Source organism: Nyctibius grandis, chromosome 1 (assembly GCF_013368605.1).
Source record: "Nyctibius grandis isolate bNycGra1 chromosome 1, bNycGra1.pri, whole genome shotgun sequence".
In the NCBI taxonomy this organism is placed as follows: Eukaryota; Metazoa; Chordata; class Aves; order Nyctibiiformes; family Nyctibiidae; genus Nyctibius; species Nyctibius grandis.
The window spans coordinates 58,701,165-58,713,996 of record NC_090658.1 but is presented as its reverse complement, the minus strand read 5'-3'; the positions used below and the strand labels follow the sequence as shown (position 1 = coordinate 58,713,996).

Genomic DNA, 12,832 nt, shown 5'->3' with positions numbered 1-12,832 from the left:
AAAGCCTCATCAATGTCCAGTTCAGATATTCTTATCCCTCCTAACCTGATTGTTACTAATATTCTCAATTTACTAAGTGAAATGACTCCAAAAGTGACCTCTAAGTTTGTGTCCATCTTTCAGTGGATGAGCAATGAGCTTGTAAAAAATTACACATGCTAATAGCAACTGTTAACATTTATCAGAATTAAGTGGAAAAGTCGTTACCAAAAATTTCTCTCCAAAATTTTAGGGGCAAGAATAAAAATGACAGTTTACATAGGTTTATATCTTTTAAAAGTTTGCATTACTATAGTCATTGTTTTAAATTAACTTTCTCTAGACAAAATAAAGTGTTGTACTACATTGCAGCCTCACTGTTAGGAATGAAGATAGAGGAGACAATTCAGGAAGGCCAACACATACGACCAAAATGGAGAGTATCCAAGTTGTAGAAGAATGGTAAGTTGGTCAAACTGTTGTCTAGTAAATGTTTTTAATTTGCCTATAACTAATGTCAAGAATTGCCTTGGGTTTTATGCTGCAGGAATGTCCTTGTAATTACTTTTCCTCCAAAAAATTCTATACAAAAGGAAGCAAAATCTGTCCTGACAATGAAATGCCAGCAGAGACATTCATAAGTCAGGCTTCCTTACAGTTTCTTATTTGTGGGGAAGAATTGTGGGGAGGAATGGGAGGTGCATGGATGGTTCAATAAACCTGTGGGTCTCTATAAGAAGCCTCTGCTAGCTGTGCGATCATCTTCTTCTGTTTATCCAGACAAGAAGTAAAACTAATGGGCACAAGCGTACTTCACGGTCAGATTTTTAACATGGCTACCTTTCCTAAAACAGCTTGGACTATGGTTTCACTGGAATTAACCAAGGAAATACATACTTTGAAAAATGGGCTAACACGCGCTTAAAGTCTGAGCTTCTATTTCTGTCTAAAGCTTGGGCCCATGTTTATTGTGTTGGGAAAAATGCTAACCTATCAGTGGCCTTGAGTTCTCTAATCTCGTAAAAAGTAAATTAAAACTTAACTCTAGAGGATATGATTGATGATAAAAGCAACCTAAACAACTAATTATCTTCATTGCTACTCATGGCCATTTATGAGAGGACAATGTCAGAAATTTCCACAAAATATTGTAGTGAAGAGAGCTTCACAATAGACAATGAGGGAGCACAGGTTGCTTGTCAGCTCCATCCACCTCAGCAGGTTCTTTTCGCTCTCCTCAGAGAGAGGACTTTTCACCTTCAAATCTGTGTGTTTATACTTTTTGGTTCAGATTACAATTATTTTGCTGGATAGTTTAAATGTTAAACACTTTCTCATTTATTAGATTTTCGGACTGCCGCAAAACTATCACAAATATCTTCCCATCATCCAGTCTGCCTTGCATGCAGAGTAGGAGTTGATAAATGTACTGGAAGAGAAATCATATAGACAAATGTCACTTATTGTGCAACATGATTACACAGAAGCTATTAACAACAGCTAGTAAAGCTTTTGTGTTGGATCCTATCGGAAAGGGGAGGGTGAGCGCTCAGAATTAAGTTTGAAACTGTATTTAATTGTTGTTAGGTAACTTGGAGTGTTACCTTCTCGAGCTCTTCATTGGTACATTAATGGATTAGTGACATAAGTTAGTCTTCTGAACACTTATCCAGTGCGTCCACTGTAATAAGCTACGAATAGTTTCATTCAGAAAATAGGAATAAGGACTTTTTCCCATTTCTTCTGTCTCCAGTTTTGCCAGCAACATCCATCACATCTCGTGCCAATGGATCATCATTCAGGTCAATAGCACCAAACAGAGGGAAGCTTAGCAACCCTTAGGTACAAGTACAGAGAAATATGCTAATTTAAAAGCTCTCTGAATTACTATTTTGTTGGGTCTCATTAGTATGCTCTTGGCTGCCAAGAGCCTTTTGTTTTTCTTGTCCTTCCTGAACCAAATCGTGTGGCAGCCAGTGATTGGCCGAACACCATCAGAAGCAGGCAGGGACATCAGTTGTCCTCTAAACCACTCATGAACGAGAGTCTATTGCCAGCTCCCTGAAATCACATCTCCTTTAACTGCAGAGGCAGGAATTCAGTGCTGCTGTGGGATTTTGTCTTTGAGTCTGATGGCTAACAACACTAGTAGAAAACTTGTAGAAAGTCAAGCGTGTGTCTCGCAACATTAAACACATTTAGGGAGCTATTGAGATAATGAATGCACAAGTGAAGAGTGAACAAAATTCCCCTGTCATGGCTGAAGCCTTGTTGCTTCCAGCTTTCACTCTGGACTAAAGTGCAGTTGAAAGGAGAATTTTTGATTGAATGTATGAAAACACTGTTACAAAAATAGAAGCATATTTGTGATGATACTTTGCTTTTGCAGCCAAAATCCTACTGCAGATGAAATTTTGTCTTGGGCTCAGAATTTTGACAAGATGATGAAAACACCAGCTGGGAGGAACCTTTTCAGAGAGTTTCTTCGAACAGAGTATAGTGAGGAGAACCTGCTTTTCTGGCTTGCATGTGAAGATCTAAAGAAGGAACAGAACAAGAAAGTTATTGAAGAAAAAGCAAGACTTATATATGAAGATTACATTTCTATACTATCACCAAAAGAGGTAAAGCTGTAAATGTTACATTTGCATTTTCAGTTATTCCAGAGCAGAAATATTATACCCTGGATTGCCAGATGGGGGTCTGAAAGTCTGTGTGATCTGTCAGATGAAAGTCTTAGTATGGGCATTAAATCAGGAAAGGAAGGAACACAAAAAGTAGAGACACAGATGCCGGGCCATTTAGCATCACTGGGCACAACACCTCAAAAGTCTCTATAGGACTCAAGAAACTCCAGTAAGAGAAGGCTGAGAAATAGGAATCACAGAATTACAGAATCACAGAATCAATGAGGTTGGAAGAGACCTCTGGGATCATCAAGTCCAGCCATTGCCCTGACACCACCATGTCAACTAGACCATGGCACTAAGTGCCATGTCCAGTCTTTTCTTAAACACATCCAGAGATGGTGACTCCACCACCTCCCTGGGCAGCCCATTCCAATGTCTAATAAACCTTTCTGAGAAGAAATTCTTCCTAATGTCCAACCTGAACCTCCCCTGGTGAAGCTTGAGGCTATGTCCTCTTGTCCTATCACTAGTTGCCCGGGAGAAGTTGCCCGGTATGCTTCTTTAGTAATGCTACATGCCTATCAGAGAAAGGGAGTAAGTAATGCAAATGGATTTCTGGAGAAAAGGCACCAAAATTAAGGAATTTAAATCAGAATCATTATAGATTTATCTGCTGCAACAGCTGTCTGGGGAAAAAATCCAAATTTGCACTGGATATTCCTATGTGAGAGTCCAGGAATGGAGACCATACATTTTCTCTAGTGAAAGCTATGATAATATCTAGGAAATCATATAAGATTTTCTTCAACCGTTAGAATGAAAGAGACAAATTCTGAACCGATCTTCACCTGGAATAAAGAAAAAGCATCCCCTATCAAACCATGTTTTAAAATAGAGAGATATTTAAATATATAAGCACTATAGAAGAGTCTTTCTTAGGCCACGTCCTGTACCTTTAGCTCCTTTGCCTTTTCTCTGTGCATTGCATCTGACTTTCTACTCAGTGGCATTATGCTAATTTATGCTCACTGTGGACCTTGCTTCCTACGTTTTACTTCTGCACTGCATTCAGAAATAATTTGCAACTTCGTTCATATGAATGAAGCCAATGGCAATTTATAGCTCCATTATCTTCTCTTGTGCCATAGCATATCCTTTTGCTTTGGAGTGAGATAAATGCCAGTACAGCAAGCTAATAATGAGTTTTTCTTATAACATAATATCTCTAGTATATATATATGTGCTGAATGCTCAGTTGTCTTTTTAAGCTAAGATCAACCACCAGTTAAAATTCAAACACTAAGTGTTGTTTGACTTAGGGTTTAACAAACCTACTTACAAACTTGATGCACTGGACATGTACGGATGCCATTAATCCGGTTTCTCCTGCCATTACTGGAAATCTTATGGGGCAAACAAGAACTGTTTGCAACGCTTAGATCAGCATGGGAGCTGAAAAGTTCTTGTTCATCCAGGCATCCCATTCCAGATGTTATCTTTTGGCATAAGCGCTGAAATATTTAGCATCACTTGTTTAGTGATGAAGTTATTGAGGCAGAAGGTCTTAGTGTTCTAAGCAGATACCTTGTGTTCATCTGTTTAGCAAGGAAATACCTTCAATAATTCCAACTAGTTTTGCCATCTGGCTTTAGTCAGTCACTGAAAAACTACAATGTAAATTAATAGTTCCATAATTTTTTCATTCTATAAATACGATTAACTTTTACTGTATTCAATGGCACAAAACCCCACTATCCTGCCAAATTTGAGCTTTTTATCTTAGCTATTATATTTGATAATGAAGAACCAATTAGGTTGCTGCACAAACTGTTTTTGCTAAGATATGTGCATGTGTGTCAGGGGAAGAACTGCTTAAATCTCAGTGTGTCATTTCTGTGCTACAGAAATGCAATGGTCTAGGATTGAAATCTATTCAAATAAATTCTGAAGACCCATGGCTGCAACACCACTTCTCAAAACTACCATAACACTATACCCCTGCATGCTGTTGTATCCAAAAGCAGGTAGCTGCTGGCCGAGCAGCCCCACCTGTCTGTTCATTCCTGCTGTGCAGTCCGGTCTACTTGCCCGGCTACGTTCGTTAGACAACAAATTCAATCAGAAAAAAATGTCTGGGTTGAAACACAGCCCAGAAAAGAAATGCCACTTTCAGATGGATCGATTCCTTAACTCAGCTAGCTGTGGGGCTGCCCAGACAGCCCTGCCAGCACCAGGGAGGGGAAGTGCCAGGGTGGGGAAGGGGGGAGGCTGTTCGTGGTGGCTGCCCGTCCATAAGGGAGGCATACAGCGGGGAGCCTGCTGTGCCCCAGGGTGGTGCGTGCAGGCGTAGCAATGAGCACTTAGATGGAGAGTGTGCATTAGGCAGGTGTAAGGGATCTTCTGCAGAGATGGCATACTTGAGTAATAGGTACAGTTTACTAGCATGAAGAGGCAACATCCAGAGGGACCTTGACAGGCTTGAGAGCTGGGCCTGTGCAAACCGTATGAAGTTCAACAAGGCCAAGTGCAAGGTCCTGCATGCGGGTCGGGGCAATCCCAAGCACAAATACAGGCTGGGCGGAGAATGGATTGAGAGCAGCCCTGAGGAGAAGGACTTGGGGGTGATGGTTGATGAGAAGCTCAACATGAGCCGGCAATGGGAGCTTGCAGCCCAGAAGGCCAACCGCATCCTGGGCTGCATCAAAAGCAGCGTGGCCAGCAGGTCGAGGGAGGTGATTCTGCCCCTTTACTCCGCTCTCATGAGACCCCACCTGAAGTACTGCGTCCAGCTCTGGGGCCCCCAACAGAAGAAGGATTTGGAGCAGTTGGAACGAGTCCAGAGGAGGGCCATGAAGATGATGAGAGGGCTGGAGCACCTCTCCTATGAAGAAAGGCTGAGAGAGTTGAGGCTGTTCAGCCCGGAGAAGAGAATGCTCCAGGGACACCTTATAGCAGTCTTCCAGTACCTGAAGGGGGCCTACAGGAAAGCAGGAGAGGGGCTTTTTACAAGGGCATGTAGCGATAGGACGAGGGGGAATGGTTTTAAACTGAAAGAGGGTAGATTTAGATTATGTATTAGGAAGAAATTCTTTACTGTGAGGGTGGTGAGACACTGGCCCAGGTTGCCCAGAGAAGCTGTGGATGCCCCCTCCCTGGCAGTGTTTAAGGCCAGGTCAGATGAGGCTTTAAGCAACCTGGTCTAGTGGAAAGGTGTCCCTGCCTGTGGCAGGGGGCTTGGAACTAGATGATCTTTAAGGTCCCTTCCAACCCAAACCATTCTATGATTCTATGATTCTATGAACAGTTTATTTGCAGTTAGGCTGCATCATAGTGTGCCTCATGTTCAATAACCAAGTCACAGCAAATCCTGGAGGAGAAAGAGCTTGACTGCTGTAACAGTAATATACTCAAATGCACCAACAAACCAAAAATGCCAGATTCTATAGTTGGTACTGAAAATGTAATGAAAATGTTTGTTTATTCCTCAGTACCATACCATACCATGCCATAGCACTGTATTTCAAAGACTTTGTTCCACCACATATACAAATACACCAGCTCACACATCCACACATTCTGAGTTTCCATCTCAGTTAGCATCCTTCACATATCAAGCTGTCTTGGTACATGGAGCTTTCCAGGGTTGAACTCAATCCTTCAATATGAAGATCTATTTACATGGTTGCAGAGTTGTAGGGTGAGATTGCAACCTGGTGTAAATCACAGTAGCTTAGCTGATCTATGCTTGGTATTTCTCTGTTCAGTGTTTTAGCCTTTTTCTTCTTAGCTGAGTAAACCCTTGCTGGCCCCAGTGGGCTTTCCGTGGGCTTTCCTGCTACTGCCATTTCGTTTAATTCAAAAGCGTTAATTTTACTGGGTTTAGAGCATTTTGTGGATAAGCTGTACATTCACTCAAATTTCTAAATGATATTCTAAAATCTTCTGTGCATTCATCCCAAGCATAATACGCCCTTTCCTGCTTAGGTGCAGGAGTTCATTACAAATGGAAAGTAAATGAGAAGCTAAAAATGGAACTTGCTAACAGCTTCAATATGGACATATGATATCCTGAAAGTATACATTTCCAGATGTTAGAGAGTCTTGAAAAGAAGAACAAATCTGAAATATTTAATATTAATGTGGAGATTAACATGATAAAAATGACAAAAAACTCTGGGTAACTTGCAAGTGACAAGTGTAGTGCCTGAAAAAAATGGGAAAAAAAAATCTGTAGGGCAGCCAGATGAGAATGATGAATAGAAAGCTTCTAAAGATTTAACCACAAATGGTCAGGAAAAAAGCATTTCAGGTCTCTGAATGACAGTCATTCAACAATCATTTCAGAGAAATAATTTTAAATATGTAAAAATTAAGTTTTTAAGATAAAATAACGTATTTTGGGAAATCCAGGTTACTGCAGAGATTTATTTAGTTGCATTGTGTTTATTCTGTTAAACAGCTGCATTTCATCTTACAGATCTTAAGATGGATGCAAAGATCAAGTCAAAACTGAAATAGAGTCAATGGTCTCAGTCTGTAATTGTGTGGTGACTCTGAAGGAAGTGCAGAGAATTACTTGAATAAACGGATAAACCCAACATGTTCAATGGAGCCCTCAGAAATAAAGATATCTGTAACAGCCTTTCTGATATTACTGTTTAATATTAGTCTGTTCTCATCTTCTTCAGGTTAGTCTTGATTCCCGTGTGAGAGAAGTGATCAACAGAAACTTGTTGGATCCCAGCCCTCACATGTACGAAGATGCCCAACTCCAGATATACACCCTAATGCACAGAGACTCTTTTCCAAGGTTTTTGAACTCTCAGATTTATAAGTCTCTTGTTGAAAGTATTACAGGCTCTACTTCTGAAACTTAGTTTTAATTTTCAAACAAAATAACTTGATTTCTTTTGGGTGGGTGGGATGGAAGAAAAGTAGTTTAATAACATCTGGAGCTGGGTTCCTGGAGAACTGCAGTTTAGCACTACTCAGGCTACTGTGAAGAAAACAAATACATATTATGGTCTCTGTCTACATTTTTACCAAGGTCCTCCTTGCTCGAGATGGCGTGGGAGGGGAACAATGGATTTGCCAAAATACATTCGTTTCACACTCCTTTCACCCTACTGCAGTCAAGATTGCAATGACGTATTTGTAGTTTTATGAACAGTCTCCTTGTGTATCCTCACACTGCATGTGCAAGGTAAAACTGCTTCACTTACCACTTAGTTGTTGCAATATTTATTCCAATAACATAAATTATACCTGTATTTAAGAACTTTTTTTTGTGCAATGCAGTCTTATGGTACATAGAAACAATTGCAGCAAACTAGAAAGAGGCTTGCATTTTTTAACATCACTAACTGAAAAAAGCCAATTTTTAAGGTGTAGCATTACTCAACATGCTCTACAGAGTACAATACACTGACTTTTTGAAGCCAATATTTCTGTACAGAAAAAAAGAGCTATTTATCACTGTTTATTTAAAATAAATCAAGCGGAGGATTCCTCTGTTGTTCACTGCCAAAACTGTGGCATTTTCATTACAGAGTTTGCAATGTCAAAAAGAGAAAAAAAAAAGAAGAAAAAAAAGCACAAACCACTTAAAGGGATCCATATCTGGGTGACACAATTTATGCGCTGATATTGTTTAATTGTTGAAAGAACAAAGATTTTCAATGTACATTTCAGATGTCAGATACTGTAATTGATTTATTAAAGACTGGCTATCCAGTTCTAACACAGTTGTATAATGTTATGTACTTCAGCAAAAAAACAAAAACAAAAACAAAAACAAACAAACAAAAAAAGACCAAAAAACAAAAAGCTTGATAATTTAGTTTTTTGAATAAAGAAATTTAATAAAAGATTGCCTACATGTAGCATTTTAGAGCATTTTAGAACATTTTGATGAATTACATCCGTGCTGTAAGATTTTTTTTTGAAAGCTAAATCTAGTAAATGTTTTTAAACAAAGTAATGTTTTACAAGGTGGCGGGTTAAAGAAGATTTATCTTAGCTTCTAGCCTCATTGATTTTGAGTAAATCCTTGAAAACAAGGGGTTTGGAGAGTAATATTAAACCAAACTTCAAGGGCTCCTAAACTTTACCCAAGCAAAATGCCTACAGAAACTCAACGGGTGTCTTTCCTGGGTAAAGAATCCTGTACTGAGCCCTTAATCAGAGCTAAGGCAGCACGGTACTCCCATCACTTGGCTGCCATGGTGTTTTTAATAGGTGTTTGCTTGGCCTTTTTATCAAAAAATGTCCAATTTTAGGATGCGTTTTGATGTTTAAAGAGACAGTGACTCGGAACTTAAAAAACCCCATCTTCATACCTACCATATACAAGCAAAATGAGCGTTAGCATCCCTCACAAACTGCTAAAGATATATCAAGAAATGGCTTTGAATACTTGTTAAATATATATATATATGTACATATGTGTATATATATATTTAATACTGACAACTCTGGTCTTATACTAAGACTTAAGAGGCAAGGTTCTTCTCACTTACACAGGACTAAACATGGCATAAGCCTATTGCTTTCGATGGGACTGGAAGGTCTGGCAGTTGTGTCCTTGAGCGGAATCTAGCCCCAACACACTTGGCTCCAACCACCCAGTTACTCCTTGCAGGCAGCCTCCGGTGCCGGCTCTCGCTGGAGCCGCTGCTGCCGAGGCCGGTCTGCTGCTATACAGTAACTGGTAGGACGCAGGACTTAGTTTATCTTCTGGGGCTTGGTTTTTTTCCTTTGTTTTACTACCTCTCATTTTTTTAATTTATTGAACATGCTTCAAATAGCAAGTCTGGGGAATTTTTTAATCATTCTTTTTACTTGAAACCTGTGTGCTTTTTTTGGATATATATACGAACAATTTAACGAACTGTTTCTTAAACTCATTTGGTTTTGTAATTTATATAGAATTCAGGAGATGATTACAAGGGCTATTCTCTATTCCCTATGCAAATATTTTAACTGTTGTAGTGTTTGACAAAATGGGATCTAAAAAAATAATCTGCAAAGTGGAAAACAAACCTGTTTACAGTGGCGTTGCTGACTATCCTACCATATTCAGCACTTTTAAATATTGTTATTTATGAAAATGTAGTTTAAAATGCAAGACAAAATATTTATAAATGTTTCTTTTAATAAATACCTGTTTTGTCTGAAAGTGTTATTGTGTTATGACAACTTTATTCATGTTGGTTAGCTATTTACCATTATGAATAAAATATTCAATTATTATACTGATAGAATAATAATGATGATGTTTACAAATCCTGAGGGGGGAAAATTCAGTGAGAAAGGATTGCCTCCTTCTACTGTGAAATACTGTTAGAAAAAATGAATTTTTCTGGCTTTTTTTCTTAATTGGAATTTAACTATGGTCCTACATATGTCTAGTATCATTTGATTAGTTATATTTACTGTGGTACTAAACATATACAGCATCATATATGTATATATTAACATAGTGTAACTTCAAGTTTGTTGGTGTTTGAGGCACAATACATTTAGTCCACACTTCTAAACAATGTGTAAGAGACAAAACTGCATGCGTAAGTCTTTACAAAAGTAGACTTGAATAATCTTAATGTTACTATTTGATGGTGACCTGCTAGTCATAAGCTATCTTTATAAGATATTTCACAGAGGTAGAAGTTCTTGTCAACATAGACAAGTCATCCTTTCAAGGACAGTTTTAAAGCTAAATGTGTGGGCCCTAAAATACTCTCTTGATTCCAAAATCTGTATTTGGAAACTGTTACATCATTTTAAAAAATATTATGCCAATCTTCAGTGTAATACTGCAATGAAATCACGTTCAAAATTTCTTGTCTTAAATCCTCTATTTGGAGGGATTTAAAAATGGAACATAACATGTGAAGTTTCTTTCTTGGAGCAAATGCTCATACTAAAATTTTATTATATGTTTCGTCTATCAGTTTGGGTTTCACATATTTTTTTATGAAAAAATGCATATGGTCCACATGGACAACAAGTCATGCCGTAACATGATCTCATTGCCTATCATACAGTTCTTTGAACGCAAATTGTAAAACAGTCAAGATATTAAACTGATTTATTGTGCATGCAGTGTACAATACACTTTGAAAAACTGCCTAAATACCCTTATTCTATAGCCTGGAATAAAATAAGTACGTATTTAACTTGTATTTCAGTTTTTCATGAGAATGTATATAGCAAGTGCACTACAGAAAGTGAGTTATGTTTTTGTCACTTTTGCCCAGTGTTTAATCTTTTCTGTCAAACAGAGCCTAATGCTAAATAGCCACTAATAAGCAGAGCACTTGGGTACACTCTTGACCTTTAGGTTTCAAAGAAACTGAATATATATTGTATTATGCATGTGTTCAACTTAGCTGTTTACGGTCAACTTTCACATAACTGAGCTGAAAGTCGTTTGGGCTACACAGGGTAAAACAAAGCCCACAGACAGTATCAAGGGTATTTAAATTAGACTGAAGGCACATATGGTATAAAGGAGACTAAGGGTATGATGGAGAAAAGGCACATCAGTGACACAGGCAGCTGGGCTGCATGTTAGCCAGCTGAGGCCAGGCACCACAGTACTGTGGAGATGTGGCCATAGCACTTCCAGGTCCACAGCCCGTCCACAACTCACTTGAGCACCTGTGGAGTCCACATAATCCATTTGCAGGACAACAGAGTGGACACAAATCAAACTTAAGCTAGTAATAGTTCTGTTTTAAATCAAAAGCATGCTAAAGTGTCTGCTAGGCTGTGGTCTAAACGAAGCAAATGGAGAAGACCTACATTCTACCTTAAAGAGCCAGGGTTTCAGCTGTTGCCTGATGCCAAACTAGCTCCCCTAGGCAGCAAATTCAATCACAAGGAGCATCTGCGGGTGGAACCAGTATCTAAAAAAGGTGAAGGGCTCTTTCGGTGAGAGCAGCTCACTGGACTGACCATGCCATGAGCCCGCTCAGGAACCGACAGCTTCTGGATGCAGTAAGTGCTTGCAAAAGCCATTTAGCACAAGTATTCCACAACGCCAATTCAAAAGTAATCAAAGCTGATACAAGAAAGTCTTAACTTAAATGAGTCTCTACACCACAAGGAGTAAAGCTCACACCTCTACAATGTCTGTGAGCCTGCTCCTGGCAGCGTTAACCGAGCCAACAACAGCCTGAGTCCTTATCAAATCCAACAAAGCAAAAAATTCAGGTTGCACGTGGACAGACAGCTGCAATGTCCGCTTCAAGTTGGTTTGAACTATTTCTCACTACCAACTTCAAAATAGAGTTTTTCTCAGCCCATAATGCTATTATTTTTGGAGAGACCCAAGAGTAGCACTATAGCACATTCTGGGACATGGCTGCAGTGAGAAAGGTCCAGTCCTGTTCACCAGTACCCTGAGTAATTTTGCAGTGCCAAAACATCAGCCCCATTCACATAGGTCCTGCATACTTCTGCCAGCAGTGAAGTGACATTTGTGGGATGAAAGAACAAAGCAACAATGGTGCCAAAATAATCTGGAAGAAAAAACTGACATAAACGTTGTCTGCATATTACTTTAACAGTATATCAAAGGCCAGGTTTTGCCCCTTCCTTTATCAATAAACCGACTCTGGGGAAATACATCATTCTAGTTTAAAACAGGGATACAATTCAGGTGATTCAAAGGCTGACCATCAGTCATTGACTCACACTACCTTTTTTTCTTCTCAAAAGCTTTACATTAAATCACCCCTTACTCTAAATTTCCTGAGTTCTGCATCCTTCTCTCACCAACAGGATTCACACACCCATTAAGACTCTCATAGTTTCTTTCATTGTTACAGAACACCAGAATATTTGGTCAATGAAATGCATACATTTGATCATTTTTCCTTTACCCTTCTGAAAGAACGCTTCAGGGAGCCTCATGGGCAGGCAGCAGTGAGTCCAAGGGAAGCTTTTGGTGGGTGAGATTTCATAAGCAACAGCCCAGGCTGTTTACCAGTGCCAGACTAGCTGCACAGACAGTACATTCCCCACAAAGCTCTTTGAGTGTGATTTTACTTATAAATTATTGCTACAGTGTATTTTGCCAATAAACCTTATTCAAAGTGGTACATTTACAATCACAGGAAAACATTTTTATCCAACCATTCATTTTAATGTTTAAAGTTACAAATACCAAATTCTTACGTTGAGTGTATTGCCTTTGGATTTCCACAATGGAACAAAAC

The 12,832-nt window shown here is 39.0% G+C and overlaps 1 protein-coding gene across 2 annotated transcripts in view; it reads left to right on the top strand.

The window, feature by feature from the left end:
- The window catches only part of RGS17 (regulator of G protein signaling 17), a 29,976-nt gene extending 22,490 nt beyond the window's left edge, over positions 1–7,486 (top strand). Inside the window, exons 2-4 of one of the 2 annotated variants that reach the window (XM_068408579.1) lie at positions 364–441; positions 2,369–2,603; positions 7,298–7,486. In XM_068408579.1, coding sequence (XP_068264680.1) covers positions 364–441; positions 2,369–2,603; positions 7,298–7,486 — 502 coding nt within the window. Of the gene's footprint in view, positions 1–351; positions 442–2,368; positions 2,604–7,297 lie in introns of both variants that reach the window. The other variant, XM_068408570.1, reaches the window with a different exon arrangement.
- Positions 7,487–12,832: the final 5,346 nt, after the last annotated feature.